Below are 20518 nucleotides of genomic sequence, written 5' to 3'. Positions count from 1 at the left end.
GGTTTAACTTTTTTGATGGGGCTGATAAGGAAGCCGTCGCTGTCTTCATATTGGTCTACTAGTCCCTTGATGGCAACTGCTATATTTCCTGCCATCATGAGTCGTAACCGGTATGAGCTTCTTCTTCGGATGTTGCATTTTGTAGATAATGCTTTAGCCTTGCCACGAGATCATCCTGATTCTGACCGTCTTTTTAAGATTAGACCTGTCCTTGATCATTTGGTAGATCGGTTTTCAGAGATCTATGTTCCAGGGAAAGAAATATCTGTAGATGAGTCTTTGGTCCTGTTCAAGGGTCGTTTGGTTTTTAGGCAGTACATTCCTAGCAAGAGGGCACGGTATGGAATTAAATTGTATATGCTGTCAGAAAGTAGTACAGGATATGTTTATAATTTCCGGGTCTACACTGGTAGGGATTCCAATATTGACCCCCCTGGTTGTCCTCCCACTTTTGGAGTTAGTGAGAAAATTGTGTGGGAACTTGGTAGACGACTGTTTAACAAAGGTCACCATTTATATGTAGATAACTTCTACACTGGAGTTCGGTTGTTCAAGGAGTTGTTCAGAGTGGACACTGTTGCTTGTGGCACAATCCGCTCTAATCGGAAAGGCTATCCAAAAGAGCTTGTCTGTAAAAAACTTGAGAAGGGACAGTGCAGTGCCTTGCGGAATGATGAGCTGCTAGCTCTGAAATTTGTAGACAAGAGGGATGTATACATGCTAAGCACCATCCATGATGAGAGTACTTCACCTGTGGCTGTTTGGGGTCAGGTTGCCGAAGTGCGCAAACCTGTGTGCATCTTAGACTATAATAAGCACATGGGGTCAGAGGTTAGAACCTTACACTGCTGCTCGTAAGTCTTATGTGTGGTATAAGAAATTAGCGCTTCACTTGTTCCACTTGGCAACTTTTAATGCTTTTGTTGTGTTTAAGGATAGTTCTCCAGAGTCAAGGATGACATTTGTGAAATTTCAGGAGTCTATCATAGCTAGCCTTGTTGTGCTGGAACAGGCAAGAGTTCCTAGAGAAGCAGTGGTGGAGGATGTGGCTAGATTGAAAGATCGTCACTTTGCTGAGCACATTCCTCCCACGGCCCAAAAAAACTTTCCTGCTAAGAGATGTAGAGTCTGTGCTCGAAGAGGTATCAGGAAGGAGACTAGGATGTACTGCCCTGATTGTCCTTCAAAGCCTGGGCTGTGTGTGGGTGGCTGTTTCAGGAGCTACCACACACAGAAGAATTATTGGGAAATTCCGTGAGCGTAAACTGGTGTTTTATATTTTTATATGTTCGGTTTCACGGTTGGCATTAGTCATGTATTCAGTTAGAGCTTTTGTGTTTGTAGTTTTGTACTAATTTATGATTAGTGGTTTCTTTGTTGTTTAAAAACAAAAAAAAGGGGATGGCTTGTGTAGAGTGGCGCTTGGCTGGCGGCGTGGGTGGGGTGGCGCTTGGCTGGCGGTGTGTGTGGGGTGGCGCTTGGCTGGTGGTGTGTGTGGGGTGGCGCTTGGCTGGCGGTGTGTGTGGGGTGGCGCTTGGCTGGCGGTGTGTGTGGGGTGGCGCTGGGCTGGCGGTGTGTGTGGGGTGGCGCTTGGCTGGTGGTGTGGGTGGGGTGGCGCTTGGCTGGCAGTGCCGGCCAAACGCCAGTCCACACACTCATCAGCTGGTGTGATTGCTGTATCAGGCATGTGGGCGTATGAAAGTGATGGGCCCTTGACTGGCGCTGTCTGTGGATGCGAGTCTTGTAATGTGCTGGGCCCGTGGCTGGCGGCGTGAATGGTCTAGTGCATGTCATGTATGAAAGGTGTGTGAATGGACTGTAGAGCGGTTGGTGCCTTGTCGTGGCTTTACAGCTCACGAGCTGTGAGTCATTGGTTCAGTTTTTTGGCCTTTCAGTTATTACCAGTGCATTTCACTTTTGTGAAATCTCTTGTTAATAAAATTTGATCTACTGAACCATCACTCACCCTCGTGCCAAATCCAACCAGTATGTGTGGTACAAATGACAAAACCTGCTCCGCTGTAATCAGGCGTCGCAGCACACTTGAGACACGCTAGGTGCCTCGGGTGGGACCCCGATGATGAAGCATGCCACCAACTTGGTTGGTGGGTGAGGGGTCTTCTTCACATAACCTAAGTGTGTTTCTTTTCACAATTTTAGTGTTTGGCACATCACGGACGTATGTGCACACATCAAAGTGACATATTCCAAAAATACCTGTGTTTGGGGGGGAGGGCCCACCTATGTTTTTGGTCCTGGGTGCGGCCGTCATGTAGGGAAACCTACAAAACCCAGAAACTTTTTAAAACTAGGCACCCCAAGGAGTCTAGGGAGGTGTGGCTTGTGTGGCTCCCCCAACATTTTCTTACCCAGACTCCTCTGTAAACCTCAAAATTTGCATAAAAAAGCATATTTTCCTGATTTTTCTTAGTAGGATCACCGCTCCAGCACAAAATTCCTACTCCCCAGTTTTCCCCTCAGTCTCCCAAGTAAAATGACACCTCACTTATGTGGGTCCACAAAGCAGAGTCCGTCTAAAGATGTATAAAAGAATATGCCCTTATAAACTTGCTGTGCTATCCCTTCTATCCCTTCAGGTTTTGGGCCTTATTCTGTTGCAGGCACCTGGCCCACCCACACAAGTGAGGTATCATTTTTATCGGGAGACTTGGGGGAACGCTGGGTGGAAGGAAATTTGTGGCTCCTATCAGATTCCAGAACTTTCTGCCACAGAAATGTGAGGAACATGTGTTTTTTTAGCCAAATTTTGAGGTTTGCTAAGGATTCTGGGTAACAGAACCTGGTCCGAGCCCCGCAAGTCACCCCTCCTTGGATTCCCCTAGGTCTCTAGTTTTCAGAAATGCACAGGTTTGGTACGTTTCCCTAGGTGCCGGGTGAGCTACAGGCCAAAATCCACAGGTAGGCACTGTTTTCTCCCAAAATTTTGGATGTGTCCACGTTGCGCTTTGGGGTGTTTCCTGTCGCAGGCGCTAGGCCTACCCATGCAAGTGAGGTATCATTTTTATCGGGAGACTTGGGGGAACACTGGGTGGAAGGAGATTTGTAGCTCCTCTCAGATTCCAGAACTTTCTGCCACAGAAATGTGAGGAACATGTGTTTTTTTAGCCAACTTTTGAGGTTTGCAAAGGATTCTGGGTAACAGAACCTGGTCCGAGCCCCGCAAGTCACCCCTCCTTGGATTCCCCTAGGTCTCTAGTTTTCAGAATTGCACAGGTTTGGTAGGTTTCCCTAGGTGCCGGCTGAGCTACAGGCCAAAATCTACAGGTAGGCACTTCGCAAAAAACACCTCTGTTTTTTTCCAAAATTTAGGATGTGTCCACGTTGCGCTTTGGGGTGTTTCCTGTCGCCGGCGCTAGGCCTACCCACGCAAGTGAGGTATCATTTTTATCGGGAGACTTGGGGGAACGCTGGGTGGAAGGAAATTTGTAGCTCCTCTCAGATTCCAGAACTTTCTGCCACAGAAATGTGAGGAACATGTGTTTTTTTAGCCAAATTTTGAGGTTTGCAAAGGATTCTGGGTAACAGAACCTGGTCCGAGCCCCGCAAGTCACCCCTCCTTGGATTCCCCTAGGTCTCTAGTTTTCAGAATTGCACAGGTTTGGTAGGTTTCCCTAGGTGCCGGCTGAGCTACAGGCCAAAATCTACAGGTAGGCACTTCGCAAAAAACACCTCTGTTTTTTCCCAAAATTTAGGATGTGTCAATGTTGCGCTTTGGGGTGTTTCCTGTCGCCGGCGCTAGGCCTACCCACGCAAGTAAGGTATAATTTTTATCGGGAGACTTGGGGGAACGCTGGGTGGAAGGAAATTTGTAGCTCCTCTCAGATTCCAGAACTTTCTGCCACAGAAATGTGAGGGACATGTGTTTTTTTAGCCAAATTTTGAGGTTTGCAAAGGATTCTGGGTAACAGAACCTGGTCCGAGCCCCGCAAGTCACCCCTCTTTGGATTCCCCTAGGTCTCTAGTTTTCAGAAATGCACAGGTTTGGTAGGTTTCCCTAGGTGCCGGCTGAGCTACAGGCCAAAATCTACAGGTAGGCACTTCGCAAAAAACACCTCTGTTTTTTTCCAAAATTTAGGATGTGTCCACGTTGCGCTTTGGGGTGTTTCCTGTCGCCGGCGCTAGGTCTACCCACGCAAGTGAGGTATCATTTTTATCGGGAGACTTGGGGGAACGCTGGGTGGAAGGAAATTTGTAGCTCCTCTCAGATTCCAGAACTTTCTGCCACAGAAATGTGAGGAACATGTGTTTTTTTAGCCAAATTTTGAGGTTTGCAAAGGATTCTGGGTAACAGAACCTGGTCCGAGCCCCGCAAGTCACCCCTCCTTGGATTCCCCTAGGTCTCTAGTTTTCAGAAATGCACAGGTTTGGTAGGTTTCCCTAGGTGCCGGCTGAGCTAGAGGCCAAAATCTACAGGTAGGCACTTCGCAAAAAACACCTCTGTTTTTTCCCAAAATTTAGGATGTGTCCACGTTGCGCTTTGGGGTGTTTCCTGTCGCCGGCGCTAGGCCTACCCACGCAAGTGAGGTATCATTTTTATCGGGAGACTCGGGGGAACGCTGGGTGGAAGGAAATTTGTAGCTCCTCTCAGATTCCAGAACTTTCTGCCACAGAAATGTGAGGAACATGTGTTTTTTTAGCCAAATTTTGAGGTTTGCAAAGGATTCTGGGTAACAGAACCTGGTCCGAGCCCCGCAAGTCACCCCTCCTTGGATTCCCCTAGGTCTCTAGTTTTCAGAAATGCACAGGTTTGGTAGGTTTCCCTAGGCGCCGGCTGAGCTACAGGCCAAAATCTACAGGTAGGCACTTCGCAAAAAACACCTCTGTTTTTTTCCAAAATTTAGGATGTGTCCACGTTGCGCTTTGGGGTGTTTCCTGTTGCCGGCGCTAGGCCTACCCACGCAAGTGAGGTATCATTTTTATCGGGAGACTTGGGGGAACGCTGGGTTGAAGGAAATTTGTAGCTCCTCTCAGATTCCAGAACTTTCTGCCACAGAAATGTGAGGAACATGTGTTTTTTTAGCCAAATCTTGAGGTTTGCAAAGGATTCTGGGTAACAGAACCTGGTCCGAGCCCCGCAAGTCACCCCTCCTTGGATTCCCCTAGGTCTCTAGTTTTCAGAAATGCACAGGTTTGGTAGGTTTCCCTAGGTGCCGGCTGAGCTAGAGGCCAAAATCTACAGGTAGGCACTTCGCAAAAAACACCTCTGTTTTTTTCCAAAATTTAGGATGTGTCCACGTTGCGCTTTGGGGTGTTTCCTATCGCCGGCGCTAGGCCTACCCACGCAAGTGAGGTATCATTTTTATCGGGAGACTTGGGGGAACGCTGGGTGGAAGGAAATTTGTAGCTCCTCTCAGATTCCAGAACTTTCTGCCACAGAAATGTGAGGAACATGTGTTTTTTTAGCCAAATTTTGAGGTTTGCAAAGGATTCTGGGTAACAGAACCTGGTCCGAGCCCCGCAAGTCACCCCTCCTTGGATTCCCCTAGGTCTCTAGTTTTCAGAAATGCACAGGTTTGGTAGGTTTCCCTAGGTGCCGGCTGAGCTACAGGCCAAAATCTACAGGTAGGCACTTCGCAAAAAACACCTCTGTTTTTTTCCAAAATTTAGGATGTGTCCACGTTGCGCTTTGGGGTGTTTCCTGTCGCCGGCGCTAGGCCTACCCACGCAAGTGAGGTATCATTTTTATCGGGAGACTTGGGGGAACGCTGGGTGGAAGGAAATTTGTAGCTCCTCTCAGATTCCAGAACTTTCTGCCACAGAAATGTGAGGAACATGAGTTTTTTTAGCCAAATTTTGAGGTTTGCAAAGGATTCTGGGTAACAGAACCTGGTCCGAGCCCCGCAAGTCACCCCTCCTTGGATTCCCCTAGGTCTCTAGTTTTCAGAAATGCACAGGTTTGGTAGGTTTCCCTAGGTGCCGGCTGAGCTACAGGCCAAAATCTACAGGTAGGCACTTCGCAAAAAACATCTCTGTTTTTTTCCAAAATTTAGGATGTGTCCACGTTGCGCTTTGGGGTGTTTCCTGTCGCCGGCGCTAGGCCTACCCACGCAAGTGAGGTATCATTTTTATCGGGAGACTTGGGGGAACGCTGGGTGGAAGGAAATTTGTAGCTCCTCTCAGATTCCAGAACTTTCTGCCACAGAAATGTGAGGAACATGTGTTTTTTAATCCAAATTTTGAGGTTTGCAAAGGATTTTGGGTAACAGAACCTAGTCCGAGCCCCGCAAGTCACCCCTCCTTGGATTCCCCTAGGTCTCTAGTTTTCAGAAATGCACAGGTTTGGTAGGTTTCCCTAGGTGCCGGCTGAGCTACAGGCCAAAATCTACAGGTAGGCACTTCGCAAAAAACACCTCTGTTTTTTTCCAAAATTTAGGATGTGTCCACGTTGCGCTTTGGGGTGTTTCCTGTCGCCGGCGCTAGGTCTACCCACGCAAGTGAGGTATCATTTTTATCGGGATACTTGAGGGAACGCTGGGTGGAAGGAAATTTGTAGCTCCTCTCAGATTCCAGAACTTTCTGCCACAGAAATGTGAGGAACGTGTTTTTTTAGCCAAATTTTGAGGTTTGCAAAGGATTCTGGGTAACAGAACCTGGTCCGAGCCCCGCAAGTCACCCCTCCTTGGATTCCCCTAGGTCTCTAGTTTTCAGAAATGCACAGGTTTGGTAGGTTTCCCTAGGTGCCGGCTGAGCTAGAGGCCAAAATCTACAGGTAGGCACTTCGCAAAAAACACCTCTGTTTTTTTTCCAAAATTTAGGATGTGTCCACGTTGCGCTTTGGGGTTGTAGCCGGGCGCCTCCGGACGCCGCGGCTTCGTCAGAGAAGACGGACGCCGACGGATACCCCGGGGGCATCCCAGGAACTCCTGACGTGATGACGTCTAACGTCATCCGTCAGGAAGAAATACGCAAACCAGAAGACGGACAAAAAACGTAGAGAAGAGAAGAGAGAGACGCCGACACCGCGAGGAGGACCTCCGAACACCGCAACCCCCTGCATCCGGAGGATAACCCTGCCGCGAGAGAAGGAAGACGTACAAAGAACGGAACACCCAGGACGCCTCCCGCCCCTGTACAAGACAAGTCGGGAGACTGCCTGCAAGCCGGCCGCGTCCCTGGAGGGGCGTGGCCCGACCAGGTACGGACGTACCAAGGGTGGAATTGGGGCTACGGGTGGCTGACTGGGCGAAAGGACAACCAGGAGAGGGAGTTAAGGTCCTGCAAAGAGGGGGAGGTGGTATAAATGGGACCCCAGACCCTGCCTATAACTACAACCACGACCTAACCCAGAACCAGCAAGGAAAGCTAAGAGACAGGGGTCACCCAGGAGGACATTATAAGGAACTAAGAGGCATAGCTTCACCTATTCCCCCCCCCCACTTCCTCGTCCCTCACTTCCTACTAACCATAAAAGAAACAGGAGATAAATTATATTCCCCACTTACCTGTACCTTGTTTTTCTTTCTTCTTTATTTTGGGGAATCCGGTCCCACTGATCGCCGGGGGAACAAGGCCTCCCTCCACACCGGACCACGCCATTCCCGGAACTCTCGACCCTGAAGAAAGGGGATTCATATTGGTTTCTGGACTCTGACAACACCCCAAAGCTTTGCGAGACAAGCTAGTGTCCCCTCCGAGCAGATAGAAATAAAAACACTAACCCCTTAAAACTCTGAGTCTGTCGCCTTATTCCAATATCCTTTCGACTCGGGATAAAGAACCCGCTACAGTGGTGTCAGAAGTGGGATATTGGAATTGGCGACAAGGGCTTCCAGGAAAATGGAGGAACAGTGTAGCATGTCTGATATGATGCAACAGTTGGCCTCAGGACAAAGACACCTACAATTAGTGTGGGAAGAGCAACAAAAAGAGGCTAAGTTGGAAAGAGAGGCACTACAAAGCGCACTTAAAAGCCAGGCTACTATAATGGCCAACAACCAGTTGGTTCATGAAACCGCCATTAAAAATCTCACGGATACAATAGCCGCTACTCGCGTGCACCCAAATGTGCCTAGTTCAGTCCTACAACGATATCAAGAAGGTGAAGACCCCGATGCCTTTTTCACCAATTTTGAACGAGTTGCGACTTCCGCTACCTGGCCACCGGAGCGCTGGGGCCAATATATCGCCCCCTTATTAACGGGAACACTCCAAGCCGCGTATCAGGCGGTAAACCCCGGGGGAACAACCCCATATAAGGATATTAAAAAGAGCATCTTGGAACGGGTGGGATTTGACTCTGAACATTATCGTGTCCGATTTAGAAAGGCTAAATGGGGACCCTCCGAAAATCCCCGGGCTCTATACTTTAGGATTAAAGATCTGGGTCTCAAGTGGTTGGGGCCCATAGGGACTAATCGGGAAGACATTATTGAGATTGTACTCTTAGAACAATACCTAGACGCTCTACCGCCTTCTACGCGTAACTGGATCAAGCAACAACCAAACAACATCACGATCCTAAACCCGATCCAACTGCGTAGTTACCATACTTTACAAAGGTGTCTCACCACTCAACCGATTTTACGGTGCCCTGAGTTTGATAGTCCCTTTCATCTCCAAACAGATGCCTCCGACGTCGGAGTAGGTGCCGTCCTTTTTCAAAAGGACGAAGACGGAATAAGCCACCCCGTTGTCTTCATTAGTCGTAAGTTACTTCCCAGAGAACAAAGGTATCCCATTATAGAGCGGGAGTGTCTTGCCATTAAATGGGCGATCGAAAGCCTCCAATATTACCTCTTAGGACGGCCTTTCCTGTTATATACAGATCATGCACCCCTTACCTGGCTCTCAAAATATATGGATGCCAATAATTGAATAGTGAGATTGTTCATAGAACTCCAACCTTTCTCCTTTCAGGTTTGCCATCTCCCTGGTGACCTTATGGGTCAGGCTGACTATTTATCCCGGTTCCCGGGTCTTGCGGGGCTCAAACAGCCCCCTTCATGTGAGGGGATGTGTAGCCGGGCGCCTCCGGACGCCGCGGCTTCGTCAGAGAAGACGGACGCCGACGGATACCCCGGGGGCATCCCAGGAACTCCTGACGTGATGACGTCTAACGTCATCCGTCAGGAAGAAATACGCAAACCAGAAGACGGACAAAAAATGGAGAGAAGAGAAGAGAGAGACGCCGACACCGCGAGGAGGACCTCCGAACACCGCAACCCCCTGCATCCGGAGGATAACCCTGCCGCGAGAGAAGGAAGACGTACAAAGAACGGAACACCCAGGACGCCTCCCGCCCCTGTACAAGACAAGTCGGGAGACTACCTGCAAGCCGGCCGCGTCCCTGGAGGGGCGTGGCCCGACCAGGTACGGACGTACCAAGGGTGGAATTGGGGCTACGGGTGGCTGACTGGGCGAAAGGACAACCAGGAGAGGGAGTTAAGGTCCTGCAAAGAGGGGGAGGTGGTATAAATGGGACCCCAGACCCTGCCTATAACTACAACCACGACCTAACCCAGAACCAGCAAGGAAAGCTAAGAGACAGGGGTCACCCAGGAGGACACTATAAGGAACTAAGAGGCATAGCTTCACCTATTCCCCCCCCCACTTCCTCGTCCCTCACTTCCTACTAACCATAAAAGAAACAGGAGATAAATTATATTCCCCACTTACCTGTACCTTGTTTTTCTTTCTTCTTTATTTTGGGGAATCCGGTCCCACTGATCGCCGGGGGAACAAGGCCTCCCTCCACACCGGACCACGCCATTCCCGGAACTCTCGACCCTGAAGAAAGGGGATTCATATTGGTTTCTGGACTCTGACAACACCCCAAAGCTTTGCGAGACAAGCTAGTGTCCCCTCCGAGCAGATAGAAATAAAAACACTAACCCCTTAAAACTCTGAGTCTGTCGCCTTATTCCAATATCCTTTCGACTCGGGATAAAGAACCCGCTACAGGGGTGTTTCCTGTCGCCGGCGCTAGGCCTACCCACGCAAGTGAGGTATCATTTTTATCGGGAGACTTGGGGGAACGCTGGGTGGAAGGAAATTTGTAGCTCCTCTCAGATTCCAGAACTTTCTGCCACAGAAATGTGAGGAACATGTGTTTTTTTAGCCAAATTTTGAGGTTTGCTAAGGATTCTGGGTAACAGAACCTGGTCCGAGCCCCGCAAGTCACCCCTCCTTGGATTCCCCTAGGTCTCTAGTTTTCAGAAATGCACAGGTTTGGTAGGTTTCCTTAGGTGCCGGCTGAGCTAGAGGCCAAAATCTACAAGTAGGCACTTCGCAAAAAACACCTCTGTTTTTTTCCAAAATTTAGGATGTGTCCACGTTGCGCTTTGGGGTGTTTCCTGTCGCCGGCGCTAGGCCTACCCACGCAAGTGAGGTATCATTTTTATCGGGAGACTTGGGGGAACGCTGGGTGGAAGGAAATTTGTAGCTCCTCTCAGATTCCAGAACTTTCTCCCACAGAAATGTGAGGAACATGTGTTTTTTTAGCCAAATTTTGAGGTTTGCAAAGGATTCTGGGTAACAGAACCTGGTCCGAGCCCCGCAAGTCACCCCTCCTTGGATTCTCCTAGGTCTCTAGTTTTCAGAAATGCACAGGTTTGGTAGGTTTCCCTAGGTGCCAGCTGAGCTAGAGGCCAAAATCTACAGGTAGGCACTTCGCAAAAAACACCTCTGTTTTTTTCCAAAATTTAGGATGTGTCCACGTTGCGCTTTGGGTTGTTTCCTGTCGCCGGCGCTAGGCCTACCCACACAAGTGAGGTATCATTTTTATCGGGAGACTTGGGGGAACATAGATTAGCAAAACAAGTGCTATTGCCCCTTGTCTTTCTCTACATTTTTTCCTTCCAAATATGGGAGAGTGTGTAAAAAAGACATCTATTTGAGAAATTCCCTATAATTCACATGCTTGTATGGTCACCCCGGAATTCAGAGATGTGCAAATAACCACTGCTCCTCAACACCTTATCTTGTGCCCTTTTTGGAAATGCAAAGGTTTTCTTGATAGCAATTTTTTACTCTTTATATTTCAGCAAATGAATTGCTGTATACCCGGTATAGAATGAAAACGCACTGCAGGGTGCAGCTCATTTATTGGCTCTGGGTTCCTCGGGTTCTTGATGAACCTACAAGCCCTATATATCCCCGCAACCAGAGGAGTCCACCAGACGTTACGGTATATTGCTTTCCATAATCTGACATTGCAGGGAAAAGTTACAGAGTAAAACGTAGAGAAAAATTGATGTTTTTTTCACCTCAATTTCAATATTTTTCTTTTTCAGCGGTTATTTTCTGTAGGAAACCCTTGTAGGATCTACACAAATGACCCCTTGCTGAATTCAGAATTTTCTCTACTTTTCAGAAATGGTTAGGTTTCTGGGATCCAGCATTGGTTTCCTGCCCATTCCTGTCACTGACTGGAAGGAGGCTGAAAGCACAAAAAATTGCAAAAATGGGGTATGCCCCAGTAAAATGCCAAAATTGTGTTGAAAAATTGGGTTTTCTGATTCAAGTCTGCCTGTTCCTGAAAGCTAGGAAGCTGCTGAGTTTAGCACTACTAACCCTTTGTTGATGCCATTTTCAGGGGGAAATCCACAAGCCTTCTTCTGCAGCCACTTTTTCCATTTTTTTAAAAAAAAATGAAATTTTCACTGTATTTTGGCCAATTTCTTGGCCTCCTTCAAGGGAACCCACAAAGTCTGGGTACCTCTAGAATCCCTAGGATGTTGGAAAAAAAGGACGCAAATTTGGCTTGGTTAGCTTATGTGGACAAAAAGTTATGAGGGCCTAAGCGCGAACTACCCCAAATAGGCAAAAAAAGGCCTGGCACAGGAGGGGGAAAAGGCCTGGCAGCGAAGGGGTTAAAAAGGCTGTTAAAATATTTTACAATGTTCATAAATATGTTTTATTTGTAGATTTTCTTAACATTAAATTAGATGTATTTTTTATATTTACATAATAAAAAAAATAATTTAATGTAATATTATTTCCTATTGGGTTATTATTTTAACTGCCTAGCTCCTATCTTTTCCTATGGGAGGATGTTGCAGTATCAGGGGTTGGCCAGGTGTGGTGCTGGACTTCCTACTGTTTCTGTTTTTGCCAGTATTTACTCTCGTAAATTTGGCTTCACTCCCATTTTCAGGGGGTGGAGACGTGTAAGTCTACAATTTTAAGCAACTTTACACTTGGATTTTGTGAATGGCCAAGATAAGTAAGTTACTCAGAAGTGTTAAAGTAAATGACACTTGTAAATTACTCACATCTGTGTTACCTTTGTGAACATCCCTATTAGTGACTATTTAGTATATCATAATGTTTTTTTTGAAAAGCATGCAGTTTACCGCATATCAGGTTTTTTGGGTGCAAAACCTTTAGTACATCTGTCCCCGTGCTTGAGGTCCCTGTATGATGATAGTCATAACAAAAAGCTTTCTGTGTCTGGTTTGTACAGGCAAGAAAACAGATTATACAGCCAATTGTATACTGTTCATAGCTTAAATTTTTATTTGCATTCCTCCTACTTAAAGGGCTAAGTTAGGGTTGGGTGTTAACTGTAAGTCTGCGATTTGTGGTGGAAGCAGTAACCATTCTAATGAAGGATTCTCTGCCAGTGGCCAATCTGTCAGGAGAACTCCCTCAGCTCTACAGTCCTCCAACTGAGTCATTACCACTCCCTTCATAAATTGCCAACAGATTAAAAGTTACTACAAAACTCAAATTTAGCCCAGAAGAGATTGTCAAAATAAAATGGGCAGACACCTCATAGCATTTTTCTCCATGTGAGAGGAATGGTCAGGCCTAGAAGAGGGCAGGGCTTTGAGTCCTTTTCTCAAAAGTCATGGAAAGGGTGGGACCACAGAGAGAGTTGTTTTGCAAAGGTGTGGACCTGCTAGGAACAATCTGGACACCTAATCTATCTATTGATTTCCAGCTAACCTTCTTTTCACCATGAAATATCAGCTCTTCAACTGATGATCATGGGAAGTGAGTTGATGTCAGATGATACACAGTGTAAGTTGACAGATCCACCTGTGATGGGGGTTGTAAGAAACCTGACCCAGAAATCTACTGCCTAATTTTGACTGTTATCCGGTTTCCCTTTCATACAGAAAGTGCTACTATGCACAATTGTGTATACCTGCCACCCCTTTGTTTTTATTGGCTTTAAGCCTCTATTGCCTATTTAGCTTCCCTTCCATCTCTTTCCAAGGCCCCTGACAACCGACAATGAGTGGAATGTAAGTATCCTTTAAGCATGACACATAGGATGTAATTCTAATATCTTCCATGTGAAAAAGCTATGGAGGCTGAAGGCAACAAAATGAAGTGAAATTAAAATGGAGTGGTTTATTTACTTGGTCCATGCTCCTTCTGTATGACAGCTATTGTAAAACAGCATTCCAAATAGCCAGTTTCATTTTTGATTTAAATTCATCAATGTTATTTTTGTTTTTTAAATGTAGGCAATTTTGAGGAAAACCATATAGTTTATTGATTATGCTAATCAATCATATCTGGGCATTATGTTTGATTTCCTGGCTACTTTTGTCATCACCTACCATGTCCTTAGACAAAACAGAGGCTCAAGCTGCTCAAGCTGCTTTCCACAGGCATATTGTGGCACTAAATAAATATCAGACTACATATATACATTGGTGATCCTCCATTATAGATGGATTTGTTGTTTAAGTTCCATTCAGTGAAGTATCTCTACGGTGCTCTGCAGTTTTAAAATATGATACCTGTTTAGTGTTTCTAGTAATGACACAGGGATTTACCTTTAAAATGGGAATTTAATTTTCTGGATATTACCATTTAATGTATTCTAATTGGTATATTTCCCTTTTTTACTCAGTTTAAAAGGAATTGCTTCACCTGTCAATGGATTGTCATCAGGTATGGTATTATTTCCTCAATGGTCTATCATGAACCAGCCCAATAGGATAATTCATTTTGCATATAATCCCATACATATTATCGTTGCTTATACTTTTTTGACACTCTGAATTTTACTACATTTATCACCAGGGATGTCTTGTCTTTTCAGTCTTTATTCCCAAGCCACTGAAAAGAAGTGTATTGTTTTTGATTTAAGACACTGGGATCATATATATCAGTTTTTTTATTGGATGCTCTGTCTGACAGTGGGGAGGAAGGCATGTATGCTAGTGAGGCTCTTTCTACCAATACAAGATCCATCTCAAGGGAAAAACTCTGTGTCAGGATTCCCACCAGGCACATTTAGCATTATGGAGTTTCATCCAACATAACTGAGGCCTGGCAGTGAACTGGGGCACATTTTCGGGACCCACTTTAAAAGAGTTTGTGAAATGCTGCATGTGTTTTCCCACCATATTATGGTCTCCTGCATTGGCTTTCCATGAAAGACTGTCACAAAGGGCCCGATTTCGAGTTTGGGGAATGGAAAACTCCATCTGCCGAATTCCTTGAGCACTTAAATAAACACCCTTAAAGCACAAAACAATCTGGAGTCTGTCTGTGATTTTGGAATACTGTATTAGCAATAACTGTGGCAAAACCTCTTTCATTTGTAATGTCAACATACCTATGTCACACAGCTCTAGTCCATGAGGAATCAAAGTAGATGTCACACTGTGAGACCCAGATCTGTGAAATCGTAAGGGAAAGTGACAACTCAGTGACCATACACTGGGTGAAAAAGACAGACAGTAGAGAGGTAGTAGTGTATAGGTACATGTAGTAGGCAGGTTTGTATTCTTACCTGTGTTTCACTGGAAATATTGCTGGATCACTGAGTCCCTGTTGTCCATGTCTTTTTCCTCTGCTTCCTCGTCTTCACTGTCCATAGGCTCCACAGCTGCAACAACACCGCCATCTGGACCATCCTCCTGCAGAAAGGGCACCTGTCGTCGCAAAGCCAAGTTGTGAAGCATACAGCAGGCCACGATGATCTGGCACACCTTCTTTGGTGAGTAGAATAGGGATCCACCTGTCATATGGAGGCACCTGAACCTCGCCTTCAGGAGGACGAAGGTGCGTTCGATCACCCTCCTAGTTCGCCCATGTACCTCATTCTAGCATTCCTCTGCTCTTGTCCTGGGATTCCTCACTGGGGTCAGTAGCCATGACAGGTTGGGGTAACCAGAGTCACCTGCAAATGGCGAGGGACAACCATTAGACACACACTAACCTGTAGGGATATCCCCAGACAACCATTCTCACTGACTAGCTTCCAGGTGCTCACTTAATAGCCACACACAGTGCCTCTGGAGTTGACCCATCACATAAGGGATGCTGCTATCCCACAGGATGTAAGCGTCATGCACTGAGCCAGGGAACATGGCATTCACATGGGAGATGTACTGGTCTGCCAAACATACCATCTGTACATTCATCGAATGATAACTCTTCCGGTATCTGTACATCTGTTCACTCCTGTGGGGGGGGACCAAAGCCACATGTGTCCCATCAATGGCACCTATGATGTTGGGGATATGCCCCAGGGCATAGAAATCACCTTTCACTGTAGGCAAATCCTCCACCTGAGGGAAAACGATGTAGCTCCGCATGTGTTTCAGCAGGGCAGAAAACACTCTGGACAACACGTTGGAAAACATAGGCTGGGACATCCCTGATGCTATGGCCACTGTTGTTTGAAATGACCCACTTGCAAGGAAATGGAGCACTGACAGCACCTGCACTTGGGGGGGGATTCCTGTGGGATGTCGGCTAGCTGACATCAGGTCTGGCTCCAGCTGGGTACCCAGTTCCTGGATTGTGGCACCGTCAAGCCTGTATGTGATTATCACATGTCTTTCCTCTACTGTCGACAGTTCCACCAATGGTCGGTACACCGGAGGATGCAGCCATCTCCTCACATGTAACAGCGGACGGTGCCTATGAAGGACAACAGCGAGCACAGAGTCAAACAACTCAGAGGTACGTACCTACAGCTTACACAGAACACCATTCATACTCAAAAAGTGGCCTGTATGTGTGTTGATTCTAGGCCTACGTATGTGTGACGCAGTTGAAAATGAAGCCATGTGGGCCCCTGAAATGGCGGCTGCCTGACCTCTAAAGTGGGACAATGGGATGTGAGGTAACTGCGCTGGCGTTGTACACCGTCGCGGTAGGCGGTCGAAGACCGCAGCGCAATGCTTCATTGGTTAACATTGGACCCTATGGGTCCCAAGAGCCAATGACGATGTACGCCGGCGGTGACGGTACGCACCGCCGCAGACGTGACCGCCATTTTCTATCTGCTCAATCACTCGATACCTGATCTTCGACACGAGAGGACCTACACTGCAAGTGCTGCTGTGACCTCGGTCTGGAAGAGACAATGGCACGAGTGTCTGGGGAAAGGGCCCCTGCCTTCACATCGGAGGAGTGGGAGAAACTCATGGATGGGGTCCTCCCCCAGTACACGCTACTCTACGGTCCTCCAGACAAACAGGTAAGTACACTGGGAGCATGATGTATGGGCTATGCCTGTGTGGAGAGGGGTGGATGTAAGAAGGAAGGGGGGAGAGTGTGGCGTGGATGAAATGACGGTGAGTGCATGTGCCACATGGCAAGGGTAGGGATGGGGGCCAATCACTTTGATGGTGCAGTTGTTAATAACTTTCTCTTCCACCTGTACAAATCATGTAGGTCAGCGCCCACCAGAAAAAACATATTTGGCGTCCCATCGCCAAGGACGTCCGGACCCTGGTGGTCTACCACAGACGGAGCACCCACTGCCGGAAAAGATGGAAGGACATTCGCCGCTGGAGCAAAAAGACGGCGGAGGCTCAGCGGGGGATGGCCTCCCAACGTGGAAGGGGTGCCCGTCACACCATGACCCCCCCTGATGTTCAGGATCCTGGCAGTGGCGTACCCGGAGCTGGATGGGCGCTTGAGGGCATCACAGCAGCCACAAGGGGGTGAGTACACTAGCATTCTGCTGACTTTGCGCGCAGTGGAGGGGTCTGGGTGGGGGAGGTGGGATGTGGGCTCCCTAGGCCAGGGCAAGTTCCTTAGGCAAGGTCCCTCCGTAAGGCAGGCCATGTGGCACCCCACCCCACCTCTGTAGAGTGACAACTACACCTAGTCATGCCCCTGTGTCATCTATGTGTGCAGATGTCGTCCATAGCCTTGTAGGCCATTTCCCAGGAATTGAACTGTGGAGCCCAAGAGCGCGGCGTAGTGCAGGGGGCTTCTGTGTCTGTTGTGTCCGCCAACGGTAGCGGTAATGCATGCACTCAACATGTAATTCTTCTGTCGTCCCCCCCCTTTTTGTGGTCTTCCTGTTCTTCTGTGCAATAGCATCACCAGGCAGAGGAGCAGTGGCACCGGAGCAGGAGGGAGCTGCCTCCCACATGGCCATGGAGGGCCACACTACGGACTCGGAGTTCACCAGTGGGACAGAGGGCGAGGGGAGCTCCACGGCGGGGACAGGAGCTGAGACCAGTGACACAGACTCGTCCTCTGATGGGACCTCCCTTGTGGTGGCGGCAACATCTGTGCCCCCTCCATGTACAGGTACAGCCGCCACCCCCCCTTCCAGCACCGCCCTCCCAGCAGCCCCTCAGCCTACGCCCCGTGCCCGCTCACCCGGGAGGGTGGGCATCACCTTCGCCCCAGGCACCTCAGGCCCTGCCCCAGTCGCCCCTGCTGCCCTCAGTGAGGAGGTCTTTGACCTCCTCAGGTCCCTCAATGTTGGGCATTCTACCATTTTGAATGCCATCCAGGGAGTAGAAAGGCAATTGCAACAAACAAATGCATTCCTGGAGGGCATTAATTCTGGTCAGACGGCCCTTCAGCGAGCTTTTCAGACTATGGCCTCAGCACTGATGGCAGCCATTGTCCCAGTGTCTAGCCTCCCCCCTCCAACTTCCTCCACCCCGACCCAATCCCCTGTACCTCAGCCTATCCCAAGCACACCTACAGACCAGCATGCACACACCTCAACACACAAGGGAAGCTCAGGCAAACATAAGCACCACACATCCCACAGGCACTCACGCAAGCATCACACACATGCAGACACACCAACATCCACTGCCTCCACTGTGTCCCCCTCCTCCTCGACTCCCTCCTCCCTCCCTGTCTCGTCCCAGTCCCAGTGTGTCAAAAAAACTTTTCCTGTCCAACCTTGACCTCTTTCCCACACCTCACCCACCCCGTCCATCTCATAGGTCCCGAACTAGCTCCTCAGCCACAACATCTCCGGGACCAGTGGTGTCTTTAGTCACCGGAATCTGGAGTGCACCGGCCACCAGGGCAGCCAGTGTGGCACGGAGCCACAGCACAGACAGTCCCCCACCTGTGAAGCATAAGAAGTTGGCCAGTGTCCGGTGGGAGAGGGGGAAGACTCCAGCCACCAAAGCCGCTCAGAGGGGTCCCGGTGGGAGTGTGGAGTCAGCTGTGACACATTCCAAGGTGGGGAAGGGCCACAAGAAACCCGGCAAGTCTGGGAAGAGCAGCACGGCGGAGAAGACCGCCATCATCCCCGCTGCCCAGGAAGCCACCTCCAGCACCAGCCCAGCTGCCCAGGACAGGCCCACCAGCACCCGCCCAGCTGCCCAGGAGGCCACAGCCAGCACCAGCCCAGCTGCCCAGGAGGCCACCCCCAGCACAAGCCCCGCTGGGCCATGAATGACCGCCAGCAAAAGCCCCGCTGGGCCATGAAGGACCGCCAGCAAAAGCCCCGCTGGGCCATGAAGGACCGCCAGCAAAAGCCCGCTGGGCCATGAAGGACCCCCAGCAGCTGAGTCCCTGCAATGGAGACCGCCGTCTCAAGCACCGCTGACCAGGGCACCGCCGTCTCAAGCACCGCTGAACAGGGCACCGCCGCCTCAAGCACCGCTGAATAGGGCACCCCGTCTCAAGCACCGCTGAACAGGGCACCGCCGCCTCAAGCACCGCTGACCTGGGCACCGCTGTCTCAAGCACCGCTGAACATGGCACTGCTGAACAGGGCAAACAGGGCACCGCCGCCTTAAGCACCGCTGAACAGGGCACCGCCGCCTCAAGCACCGCTGACCTGGGCACCGCTGTCTCAAGCACCGCTGAACAGGGCACCGCTGAACAGGGCACCGCTGAACAGGGCAAACAGGGCACCGCCGCCTCAAGCACCGCTGTACAGGGCACCGCCGCATCAAGCACCGCTGAACAGGGCACCGCCGCCTCAAGCACCGCTGAACAGGGCACCGCCGTCTCAAGCACCGCCGAACAGGGCACCGCCGCCTCAAGCACCGCTGGCCCATGAGCGCCAAGGGCACTGACGCTACTGAGTCCGTCACGGGCAGAATGAAGCACTCTGGGCACAAGGCCCCCTCCAGAACCAGTGGAGAGATCCATCCACTACCTCTGTCCTTAGCAGGATGAAGCACTCTGGGCACAAAGCCCCCTCCAGAACCAGTGGAGAAAGGCATCCACTACCTCTGTCCTTAGCAGGATGAAGCACTCTGGGCACAAGGCCCCCTCCAGAACCAGTGGAGAGATACATCCACTACCTCTGTCCTTAGCAGGATGAAGCACTCTGGGCACAAGGCCCCCTCCAGAACCAGTGGAGACTGTTATCCACTTGAGAGACTGTGGCTTTGCACTCCCCAAGATGGAACAGAGGGCAACCCACCCACTGTCGAGACTTGAGAGACTGTGGCTTTGCACTCACCAGGATGGAACAGTGGGCAACCCACCCACTGTATAGACTTGAGAGACTGTGGCTTTGCACTCCCCAAGATGGAACAGTGGGCAAGCCACCCACTGTATAGACTTGAGAGACTGTGGCTTTGCACTCCCCAAGATGGAACAGTGGGCAAGCCACCCACTGAAGAGACTTGAGAGACTGTGGCTTTGCACTCCCCAAGATGGAACAGTGGGCAACCCACCCACTGTAGAGACTAGAAAGACTGTGTCTTTGCACTCCCCAGGATTGAACAGTGGGCATGTGGCCCCCTCGTGGATTTGGCGTTGTGCACTCAAGCGGCTGAGGTGCCCCCTCATTCCCTTCCCCTGAGGTGCCTGTTTAGTTGCTGTCTGATGCCCCTGCAGTGTTCTCTCCGTCATGGTCGGGGATCTTGTGTGGGCCTTGCCCATACCATGTGGGCCCAGTGTTCCACTGACATAATTGGAGCACTACCTGGACTACTATGCTTGGTATATAATTTGTAAATGGTGTATATATATATTTTGCCTACTTGATTTTAATATATTACAATGGTTACACTCATTTTCTATTGTCTTTGCATTCTTCCAGGGGCGTGGAGGTATAACTGTGATGTATTAATATGCATTAGTGTGTGTGTTGTAGTGGCTGGGGGTGGGGGTGTTGCGTGTTGCGTGTGTATGTCCCTGTTTTTTCCCTCCCCTGTGTCGTAGGTGCAGTACTCACCGTGGTCTTTGCCGCCGGCGTTCGTGCTCCTGGTAGAGGAGCAGGAAGACTATTGCAGGTAGAATTTGGAGTTCCGGGTCCATGGTGTCCTCGTTCCTCGTGGGGTGTGTAGAGGTGAGCATTTTCCCTTCGGAATTCCTGTTTCCGCCGTGTTTTTATCCGCGGTGAATCCGCCCCGGA

General features: G+C 49.3%; 1 protein-coding gene across 2 annotated transcripts in view; it reads left to right on the top strand.

Annotated features, from left to right (window-relative positions):
• LOC138293507 (vitamin D3 hydroxylase-associated protein-like) overlaps positions 1-20518 on the top strand; it is a 283695-nt gene that overhangs the window by 140961 nt on the left and 122216 nt on the right. For both annotated transcript variants that reach the window (XM_069232748.1, XM_069232747.1), the window contains exon 6: positions 13829-13869. In XM_069232748.1, coding sequence (XP_069088849.1) covers positions 13829-13869 — 41 coding nt within the window. The remainder of the gene's footprint in view (positions 1-13828; positions 13870-20518) is intronic.

Source organism: Pleurodeles waltl, chromosome 4_2, assembly GCF_031143425.1.
Source record: "Pleurodeles waltl isolate 20211129_DDA chromosome 4_2, aPleWal1.hap1.20221129, whole genome shotgun sequence".
NCBI lineage: Eukaryota > Metazoa > Chordata > Amphibia > Caudata > Salamandridae > Pleurodeles > Pleurodeles waltl.
The sequence above is the reverse complement of the archived record's forward strand: the minus strand, read 5'-3'. Positions and strand labels throughout refer to the sequence as shown.